General features: G+C 41.7%; 1 protein-coding gene across 1 annotated transcript; it reads left to right on the top strand.

The window, feature by feature from the left end:
- LOC109838505 lies at positions 8,926-10,310 on the top strand. The gene is made up of 4 exons (XM_020406942.1): positions 8,926-8,962; positions 9,057-9,215; positions 9,331-9,501; positions 9,568-10,310. The coding sequence occupies exons 1-4, from the start codon at positions 8,926-8,928 to the stop codon at positions 10,308-10,310; spliced, it is 1,110 nt and encodes a 369-aa protein (XP_020262531.1).

The raw sequence follows: 11,661 nt of genomic DNA, 5'->3' as shown, positions 1-11,661 counted from the left end.
GAGCACTTGAGGAGGAGGACACGGGGTAGGTTCCTACACTTAGTGTGTAAAGTGTGATTGCATAGTGTTTGTGTAGTGTGAGAGTTTTCGGTGATCTTGTAAACCGAGTGTGTAGAAGTTCCGGCTTCCAAACCAGATTGTGATAGTGGATATCTCCTCGAGGTGAGGAGCGGGGACGTAGGTCGTGGTGACCGAACCTCGTAAACATATCGTGTGTTTGTATTTTGCTTAGCGTACATTCTATTCATCATTATTGTTCATATCCATATCATATTTCTTCTTACAGGAACAAATTGATCAACATAATTTTAATTAGCTTTTAATTGGGATTAGATTAGCATAAGACCCTAATCACCCCCCTCTAGGGTCTAACAATTACCACCTACCTCACTCTTCTTGGGGCGACCCCGTCTCTCTTCACACACTCCTCTTGGTGTACTAGTGTATTACAAAATGATCTACACAATTAGGCACTCAACAAATGATTGTTTTCTAAACAAGGTGAGAACTCAATTAAGCACAACTTAAAGTTACAATCTCTCACAACCCCAATTATACTATGTATGAAATACTATAAGCTCAAATGGGTGTGTGTAACAATGAGATTTAATAAAACAAAATCAAACTAAACTCAATTATGAAAATCTAGCTTATAGAGATGATAATCAACAAACAATGTAAATACAAAGCTAGAAATTGAGTTCAAAAAACTTCTCTATAGATAACAAGAGAGAGGGAGAAGAGTGAATGCTCAAACACCAATAGATAATCTCCACTTGCTCTGTGAAATTGTCTTCAAAAACCAAAACTCTTTTAAACAAACACTAAAACTTAAACACCCTTTAAACTTGTTTAAATAATTTTCTTGATCATCAAATAGAGCTGGGTATAAGGGGGTATTTATAGGAAACCCCAAAGATCAAGAAACCCCAGCAAAAAGATCAAGAAACCCCAGCAAAAAGATCAAAAAACCAAAACATGACAAAGGCTGAAAAATTGCCGTTATGCCATCAGTCGACTGACGGCTTCCATTAGTCGACTGATGAGCTGACCATTAGAGGCGTTTTCCAGCTCATTAGTCGACTGATGGAGCTTATCAGTCGACTGATGATCTCATCAGTCGAGTGATCAGTCGACCAAAACAAAACAGAAACTATTTGTTGTTCCAAGCGATTTCTTCAGTCGACACATCAGTCGACTGATGTCATCAGTCAACTGACCAGTCGACTGATAACAGGTTATCAGCCTGTTTTGAATAGTAAAATTAATTTTTAAAGTACCTTTAAAAATAGCACATAAATTTCAAAAATGTAAACTTTGGGAACTCATTGTAAACATGTAAATGAACATGTTACAAAAAGAATTTTTAGAATTGCACTTCTCAATAGTGAAAACTCATCATTTTTTAAAAAAAGTCCAAAACATGAAAATACGACAACACTTGTTTTGTCATTTTGACTAAACCATGTTTTAAAAAATTTATAAACTGATTTTATAGACTTGATAAAAGATACAAACTATTGTTGTTAAGTCTAAAACAAAAACTCAATATTATGCAAAAATGAAGTTTTGCACAATATGCATTTAGCAAAATGATAAATATGAAACATGTATATATATATATATATATATATATATATATATATATATGTAAACAATAATATAGGTTTCATATTTATATAAAATTGTAAACTATAAAACCAAAAATATGTATATGTATATATAACTATATATATACATAAAAACCAATATAATGTGTGTGTATATATGATTGAGCTTAAAGTACCAACACACATAATATAATACCTAAACTAAATGTTACCCAAGCAATCTTGATCTTCAATAAGCTTGACTTGGTACACTTACGGATGAAGCTTGAACTTGGATCTTCAACCACTACTGGAAAATGATGTATTGGCTACGGATATTCAGCGATGGAAATTTCCGTCGCTATAACGTTAGTTTTAGCGACGGAAATTCCGTCGCTATATATGCGTAGGTAAATAAATATTTAACGATGGAAAATTTTATTTTAGCGACTGAAATAATCCGTCGCTAAAACATTACCGATAAAAAAAATATTTTGTCGGTAAAAATATTTTTAGCAACGGAAATTCCGTCGCTATAACAATTTTTACCGACGGAATGTTCCGTCGCTAAATGTTTTTAGTGGGAAAATTTTTTGGGTGCGGGCGTCCAAAAATTTTGGGCAGCCCGCGCCCGAATTGACCGAGAGAGGCTAATTAGCCTCTCTCAGACCCGCGCCCCCCGAACGCCCCGACTTTCCCCTCTCTCTCTCTCTCTCAGACTCGCGCCACCCCCCTCTCTCAAGCCTCTTCTCCGTCGACCCGCGACCGCCCCCCCCCCCCCCGAACTTTCCCCCTCTCTCTCTCTCCCAGACCCGCGCCGCCCCCCCTCTCTCAAGCCTCTTCTCCGTCGACCCGCGGCCCACCCCCCTCCCCACCCCCCGAACTTTCCCTCTCTCTCTCCCAGACCCGCGCCGCTCCCCTCTCCTAAGCCCTCTCTCGTGCGACCAGCCGCCCCCCCCCCCCCTTCTCATCCCCCCCTCTCTCTCCAGCACCCGCGCCGCCCTTCTCTCAGACCAGTGCTCCCTCTCTCAGACCCCTTCTCCGTCGACCCGCCGCCGCCGCCGTTCGGAGGAGCCGCTGCCGTCCTTTCACTCTCCCCCCTCTCTCTCAAGGTACCAACAGATTTGTGTTCTAGTTGTATGTAGCTGTATGACATGGCATTTGGATTTACTTTGCTTACCACTTTTGTTACGCTACCAAAGATGAGCGCTAGTTTGTTAATCGTGCTTGAATAATAGAAGAAAATTCTGGTTTTGCTGGTACATACATTTTGAGGAACATTGATTCTACATGTAATATGATTGTCATTTGTGTTCTAGATGTATTATTTTATTCATTCACTCATTTTTATATCCGCACATGGAAACCATGCGTGTAAGTGTTCTGGTTTTTTCACTTTTTGGTTTGGTTGACAACAAAAATGGGACATGACTTGGAGGGATGAAACAGAGAACATGGAAACAACAGAAAATTAGGATGAGGAAATGGAAGGAAAGAATGTCCATGCTTCATTAACCTATTACAAAGATTTCCTTATAATAGACAATGTCAGCTATTAGCTAGTCGCTCCTTTGTCTATTTTGCCTAAAAGGTTTTAGCTATTATAGAACTATTACTCTTTCAACAACCTAGAAGGTATATAAATAAAAACATTCATGTTATACCAGAAATACCTTTGCTCTTAAAGTACATTTGTACAAATTGGTATTACCCATAGTTGTTTTATGTTTTGCTTCTACCTTTCTTTGGCTATTTATAATGTGCCTTCACTTGCATGGACAATGAGGGTGAGGTGATTGTGAAGGGTTATCGTTGTTTGGTTCAAAAGTCGCTGCTGTGGAATTCATTATAACTTTGTTCGATTACAACAAATTCGAAAGAATAATCTTTTTATAAGACTTTTTCTACACAACAAAACAAAAATTACAACTCTTGAGAAACAAACACGAAAATCGTCTATCAATTCTCGTTTTCGTGGGACTTTGCCTGTGCCGGGAACGCTTTGGTTCGTGGACCGCCGATTCACAGATCGTGAAGAGGGGGCTTATGATTCTAACTTCGTTATCGAAGTAGAAATTGAAACGATATCTTATCAAAGTAAGATAGTCGTTCTTCTTAAAATCAAGTCGAAGCTTAATTTCAAGGCGTTGTAAGAAAAGAACTCAAATCTGCTCTCTCTCTGCTCTGGAATGCTCTAACAAATGCTCGATCCTCGTCAGAAGTGACCCTAGGGGGGTATTTATAGCCTCAAGGGTCAGTAACTGCAAAAACTTAACAATCGAAGAAGTCAGTACGGCGAGACAGTGTTTACTGTCTCGCTGGGCGAGACAGCGTTTGCTGTCTCGACCCGCGAGACAGTAAATTTGCTGTCTCGCTCAGCGAGACAGTAAATGCTGTCTCGGAAAATGGCAGTTTCTCGCTGTAACTGTTCTCTCACGTTTCAAACTCCGTTATTTTGGCAGTTATCCACGTGATTTTCGCCCATGATGTTTCCCACGTCCCTTGGCAGTTAATGGACACGTGTAGGGCAGTTACAAATGTAGTTTTGACTATTTCAACACTGTCTCGCTGGCGAGACAGCAAAGACTGTCTCGCTGGCGAGACAGTTCATACTTGTTTTGATTTTTCCAAAACAGTATGAAATCCTTTCTTGTGAATTTTTGAGTGATCTTCTCTATGCTTGGGATATCTATTAGCATTTTTTGACGCCTACAGATACCCCCTCCAAAGTATTCCAGACTCATTCTTTTATAGAGGAGCATGGGATACTTTGGATAAGATAGATTTTACTTACGATCCCTTCAATGCTTGGCTGAATAGATCGTATGGAAGGACTTGTAAATGGCTTCAATGTTTGACCTCTTCTGCTGTTAGTCTATTCAGTTCTTCGTAGAATAGCTAATGTTCTCCCGGCGTCGCGTTTATCGCTTGACCGTTGTCGAGATCTTGAATTGAAGTTGATACTTGCTCTTGTGATTCAGCTTTTACCACTGAATTGGTATATCCATTGAGAATCCCTCAGGTTATCCTTAAGAATATTCAAATTAATATTCTCTAGAAACTTCCTATTGAGGGTGGGAAACAGTGCTTGCTGTCTCGCGGCGTGAGACAGCTCTCCAGTATTTACTGTCTCGCAAGGCGAGACAGTATTTGCTGTCTCGCTGGGCGAGACAGTATTTGCTATCTCACTGGGCGAGACAGTATTTGCTGTCTCGCTCAGCGAGACAGTATTTGCTATCTCGTTCAGCGAGACAGGGGGTATAAAATCGCGAACTTAGGGTTTTTAGGGTTTTTCACGTCGGATTTTGGCAATTTTTTGAGCGATTCTTGGGCGATTTTCGAGCGATTTTCGACCAGTTCTTCACTTCTTCTTCTTCTCTTCGTTTCTGATTTGGGTGGTGCTTCGATTTGAAGAGATTTCACTTGGATTTGGTAAGTTTGATTTCCCTCTTTCCTTCAAAACCTTGATTTTCTTCAACTGGGACTGTGCATGCATTGTTTCGGCTATACTCTGTGACATTTTGGTCGATTTCATGCTTAAAATCTTGACTTTTTTCATTGGGTCTCCTTGTAGATCATTTGCTCATTATGTCGCCGCGTAGAGCTCGAGGAAAGGGAATCCGACCGACTGTTCAGAGCCCTGAGGAGGCTGCCCCTGCTGCACCCTCACGTGGAGGTATATTTCTTTCACCTTTTCACGAATTTAAATACTGTATTTCGTCAATTCCATATGTATGTTCCTATATTTGCTTGCAGATCCTCGTTTGTATCCTTTGAGGTACCTTCGAGAAGAGCCGGTATCCTCCTTTGAGGGGATCGACGCTTAAAAGTGTTTGTTTTGCTTTGACAAAACACACTTCATAATACACAGGGGCGATTTCATATCATCCCACATGTATTGAAAGGTTTTGGTATGCCGTTATAATGCCCGCATATCTCCTTTATACATATGGTGGATAGAAAATCGTCACACCTGTTATGAGATAACGACTATATCTTATAGAATGAGATATACCGCTTTTCTCTAAAATTTTAGGATGACACTTACACAATTTATGTGTATGCCTCTTTTATCAGTCCGATTCCCTTCCTCCATCTTTAATGCTGATGCGGTTACGGGTCAGAGTAGCGTGACCCATTCTTATTATGAGGGAATTCCGTTAATTGCATCATCTCCCCAGTTTAAATCTGATTATAGCGGAAGTGATAGAGAATTAATCCAGCGAGGTAGTTGTCGTGTTCTACGACGATTAATCACAGATGCGCCCTTGATCTCGGAGCAAGACTCGAATCAATGCATAAGGAAGCCAGATTTCTTGTTTGGTGATTCGGTGAAAGATCCGAAGATTGCTTTCTGCCAGCCTGCGCAATGGTTGCACCAGAATGGGTCCTCATTCTTATATCTGCCTTTTATCCCTCGGGATCATTCATTACTAAAGTTCAGGAACCTATCGGTTGGACGTGAGATGTTCTGGAAGTTAACCGAAAACCACGAGCGTATTCATTGTGGTTTTATTGGGAAGGAAGCCAACCCAGGCTCCAGTGAAAGAGCTCATGTGCGGGGGCTTCATCCGGGTATCTTAGGACAAGATAATATACCTCAGAATGAGAAGATAGTGCAAGCCAACACCGTGAAGAACCAGTTAGCGGCAGCGGGAAAAAGATTACCCAAAGATACTTTTAGATGCTATGGATGGGTTCATTATTCTGGGGACAAATGGTGGTGGACCAGGATGACCCGATATGTGTTAAACCGCTTTGGGCGAGAGTTAGCAGAATTAGGGTTAGATGTCCCGATTCGTGCCACCATGCATGGCCTACAGAGTAGTGTAGGTTATTTCCTCTGTTTGTTCGAGATCTATAACCCGAACACTAATACATTCTTTACCAAGAACGGGGAACTCGGATTACCACTGCATGAAATGATGCAGGTGTCTGGTTTGCCTATGGGCGATGTTCCCTATCAAGAGTTCTTTCCAACTAGCAATCAGCTGAACAAGATGAAAGATAGCTCAACTGTGACTCATGATACTTTATGGGAATTGACTTGCCATTATCATATAGCCATGGCCGAGATGGAGCCCAAAGCTAGAAAGAAATTTCCTCAGGTCAGCTTGAAACAATTCGCCGATTATCTCTTCAAGAATCTGGATGACCGTTCGGCAAACGTGTGCGGATTGTCTCCTTTGAGTACTGATGAAATCAATCGCCTGTTAGGGAAAACCAACGCGCAATCTTATACCTCGCGCTCAGAAGATGGATTTTTACACGGCACTAAGTTCCGCTCTTATCTGTGGCAAGCCGGTGTTCCGATTAGCCCTACTGCTCTACTGGCGGGTTTTCTAGCTTTATGGTTAAAGAGATGTGTAGTTCCCCATCAATCCGCAGATGCGATGCCAATGGAAGTGTTGTATCCGGCCGTCCAGCTGGCTACAGGTCGCAAATTATCTTTGCTTCCCGCTATGGTGGCCGATATTCATAGTGGATTGCGGCAACTAATCTCCGCATTTACCCAGGAGAAAAAGAAACCTTCCGCCAGCCTGTCCGTTCCGAAGCTGGAGCTGCCCTATACTTACTTAATGGCCTGGTTGGTACTTCATCGACCAGATTTAATGGAGGCTCCTGATACGGTAGATCTCAGTGTCCCTCTGTTGCAAAATCTCGAGAATTGCAAATGGAGCAAACATCGAGAGCCGGACATAACGAGGCAGTTTAAAATTCACAAATGTTGGGAATTTTTTCCCTGCTTCCCTCAGTTCTCCGGTACTTACAACACTACCTTAGTGGATGCTGAAGACCCAAGGCAGAATCGTACCATCTTGGATGTCGGGTGCTTCAGATGGTTGATGAATATTCGACCTGGATATCTGTTGTTCAGGATAAGGGATGTTTGCCACATCGAACCCTATCTTCCATGTCGATTCGCCCGTCAGTTCGGGTATGATCAGATATACATCGGCAACCCGAATCGTCATCTCAGCTTTCGAGGTGGACTTATCGACGGGGCGAGAGCTTGGTTTTGGAGCATTGCCGGTTGCACTAATGTTGAATTTGATCTCCCCTTAGAGACGCCGCCTCTACGGATGACTTTCCTCTTTTGCAAAGGGCTGATAGCCACCAATATTGTCACTCGACGTAGGAGGATATCAGACTCAGAGGAAGAAATAGCTCCACGGCAAGCAACAGAACCGCCTCGCGAAGCTGTGATGTCGCCTCGAGGAAAAGAGGCTGCTGAATCATCAAGGAAAGGAAAGGAACCGGCTCTCCCAGTTGATAGTGAAGAGGAGTTTGATAGTGAAGCGACCGAAACTTCTGAAGAGGAAGGTGAAACCAGTTCAAATTTTGAAGAGGCATCAGGTCTCCCTGACTCTTTCTTTGATAGGGGACTTGTGCGTCCATCTGCTGCGCCTACTCAATCACAAGCTGCTCCGAAAAAACGGAAGGAGAGAGTCGTCAGGGAATATCCTAACAAGATGACGGTAGAAGTTCTTAGCTGCGATGAAGAGGATGAAGAGGATTTGGTGCCTCTTGCTCGTAGGCAAATATCTCGAACTCCCACTCAGGTTCAAACTCCAGCTTCACCCAGAGCTGAATTACGCACCAAACATCGTCACGAAGGTTCTGACGCACGTCCATTGAAAAAGCAAAAGAAAGCTGCCTCTAAACCACGCGTTCATCTTCCGGCTCTAGAAGAGGCGTCTGGTCATAGTGCTTCTTCTGATGAACAAGGTAACGATTTGTTTTTTATAGCTTTTACACTTTTTGACGTTCAAACTTATTTCATGTTCAACTTCTGCAGGGAGTCGAGAGGAAGGAGAATTGTCAGCTGATGCTGCTTCTCCCGGAGGGATGGAAATTGAGGAAACAAGCTTCGTCCAACAAATGCATGATGCTCTGAAGGAAGGACCGGCTGATGTTCCACCAACTCCTGACGTTGATCCATCAGTTGCGGACACAGGTACTGATCTTTCTCCTCTCGGAAGAGAAATCCGAGAAATAAATGAGTCGGACCGTGTGCCTCCTCTAATGACCTGTGCACTTTCTCTCCTTTTAGTCAAATTTAAAGAAGCAGGTACGAATAGTGAAGCTCTCGAATCCGCCCCGACCAATGAAGGTAAAAATCAATCTTTGTCTTGAGCAAATTTGTTTAAATTTACGTGTCATTTACGACTCAACACATTTTGTAGATGTCACAATGCACGAATCTGTTGGAGGAGAGACCACGCATACAACAGAGGTCGAGGAATTCAATGAACATCACCTCGATTTCAATCTCTCTGAAGGCGACCATGAGTATATCTCCGACTTACTATCGGGGAAAACTCCTGGTGCAGCCATGGAATCCAGCGTTGGAGTCGGTTCAACAGAAGCAGGTCCTTCTGAAAGTAAGACCTTTATTCTGTAAACTCCATATATGCATACATATATATTTTAACTTGATTAACCATATAAGTACTTGAATTATAGGACCAGTTGCTGGAACTGATACTACTATAGTCATTGGTACGTCTAATCGACTGGAGGATAGTGAACTTGTGCCGTGGACAGGAACCGAAGTTAATCTCCAATCATCTATTCCTGAATTCCAGCCTGCTACTCCTATGGATCCCATGATGATAGAAGTCAGTGTCACTCCCCAGATTAGTCCGGTCGCAACAAAAGCGAGACCAACTGAAGATGTTGGTACATCGGCCGATGTTGTGACTAGAATTGGTGAGTTTCATTTATCGTTTGTTTCAAGCTCGGATTCTTAGCTTGGCCCCGCCGTCTTCTGAAGCTTTAATTGAAAAAGCCTCTGATGTAGCGGGTGCATCAACAACTACCATTCCTGAATCAACCTTGGTTGTTCCGGAAATCAGGTTACCATCCTCGGGTGAACTAAGTCATGCTGAAGGTTCTTCCATCGAACTTGGTATGTCTTAGTTTGTTGTCTTGTATGTATATATGTCCTGTACTGACCTATTTGCCTTCATCGCAGTTCCTTCATCATCATTATCAGATCGCATCCGAGCTTTGTTAGCAGACGAGGATCCGGATAAAGCCGGCATTTGCTCTGATCTCGACGGCTTCATCTCCTTTTTGAATTCTATGGTTGATCGTATTCTCTCCAAAGGATCGCGATTTGAGAGTTTTAAGAAACCTCTTGACCGCTATATATCAGGGATCCGTGATGAAGGATATAATGATTTAGCCGATTCGATCAACGCCTACATGGTTGACTTGAAGCAACATGTTGACCTTCTGAGGGGTCTTCGCACTGAAAGCGTACCTTCCTACATTGCTTCTCGCATGGACTCCAAGCTACAAGCGTTGCGTGATTCCCAAACATCAGCTAATCTCGAGCTCCAACAGCTAAGAGCCCACAGCGATCAACTTAGGATGAATGTTGGCAAGAGAATACAAGCCCAGGTTAACCTACGTCGGGATTTAGAATCGAGTCGAGCAGAAATAGCTCGCTTAGAGGAGGAACTTGCAATGGCCAAGGATGCTCATGATGTCTTGGAGTCCGAGTTGAAGCGGGAAATTCACACTGAAGGCAACTTATTACAGCAACTGAACCTTCAAGATCAAATGATTGCTGAAAAGGAACAAGAGATCGCCGCGCTTCACAACGTTGACGAAGAAGCCTTTAAAATCAAATTGGCAGCTGAGCTTGAACAGGCTCGTGCGTTAGAGCTGTCAAAACTTGAAAATCAGATTAGTCAGTATAAACTTTTGTAATTGGAGAACATATAATTTTTGTAACTTTGTTTGAAAACTCCTGGTCAACATAGTGAACCTTTTTGCTCAATATATTGAATCTTTTTGCTCATTGAGGTTTTATTATGATTACTCATTCTTGTTTAGAATAAATAACCATAATACTTATAGGATTTTTGGCAAATCCTCAGCCATCAACGGATTTGATATGCCTTTACCGACTACCGTTTGAATCGGGCTAGTATGTGAATTATCTAAGTCCGTTTCACATATAACGTTGCGCTAAAAGAATTAAACTCTTTTAGACTTTGAACTACACTGTTGAATATGTAGGCTACATGTGTTAGATGTAGGCTTATCTCTAATAAGGGATAGAGATAACATCCCCCATGTGCGAACGACATGGATTTTAGAATGAGAATAGGTTATATTTCCTATACAGGAAAATGAACCCAGAATTGGAGAGAAAAAGAATTGCATATTCCGTTTCTCAATCTCTTGTTTGTTGGTAGAGATAAACCCGGAATCGGAGAGGACGAATTTTATATTCTATCTCCTGGTCTCTTGTTTGTTGGTAGAGATAAACCCAGAATCGGAGAGGAAGAATTTTATATTCTATCTCCTGGTCTCTTGTTTGTTGGTAGAGATAAACCCAGAATCGGAGAGGAAGAATTTTATATTCTTTCTCCTGGTGAAAAGGAAACTTAAAGTGGAATCTCCACTTAGAGAATCTAGATTGGTTTGAATAATCCTAACTGTCATAAGGTTTGATTACTCAATTCAAAAGTAAACCTTTCGTTCGCAAAAAATGAATCGAAAGGAGATTTTGGTTGTGGTCCTAACTGTAGTAAGGTTTGACCAAGTGGGGGTTTTGAGACGATCCTAACTTGTAGGAAGGTTGGATCATTTGATTTGTGGACCTCTCGTTCATTGAAAGAATCGAGAGGGGATTTTGGCTTTGGTCCTAACTGTTTAAAGGTTTGACCAAGTGAGGAATAGGAGTAGGGTGCAAATAACAATGAGTTTGTTGATTTGCACAAACTAATCGGTGGGAAATTTTGATTTTAAACATAAGAATTTGACACGAAATAATCTGTCGACTGATACATACTGATGATCGTTGATCAATCCGACCGATGGGGGTTTCATAGCGTGAGATTACAAATCATCAAATCTCATCTTCCATGATTATATTACAAGGTTTTGCTGAGGAAAGATTAACTATCATTAAATCTCATCTCAACAAAAGTTGTAAAAGAACAATGAATTATTCAAATGACCAGCTTCTCATTTAAAATAGTGAACTGATCTCGGGTTATCCTGAAATATCCTATATAGGATTCTCTAGGAACTTCCCGCTTTACACAGGTTA

This window comes from Asparagus officinalis, chromosome 4 (assembly GCF_001876935.1).
Source record: "Asparagus officinalis chromosome 4, Aspof.V1, whole genome shotgun sequence".
In the NCBI taxonomy this organism is placed as follows: domain Eukaryota; kingdom Viridiplantae; phylum Streptophyta; class Magnoliopsida; order Asparagales; family Asparagaceae; genus Asparagus; species Asparagus officinalis.
This window is presented reverse-complemented; position numbering and strand designations above follow the sequence as displayed.

Bases quoted from the DNA above. Each gene is read 5' to 3' on its own strand.
- LOC109838505 (XM_020406942.1), top strand. From the start codon at position 8,926: ATGGAATCCAGCGTTGGAGTCGGTTCAACAGAAGCAG. The intron at 9,216-9,330 runs GTGTCACTCCCC...GTTTGTTTCAAG, and splicing joins TCCCATGATGATAGAAGTCA to CTCGGATTCTTAGCTTGGCC. The intron at 9,502-9,567 runs GTATGTCTTAGT...CCTTCATCGCAG, and splicing joins AGGTTCTTCCATCGAACTTG to TTCCTTCATCATCATTATCA.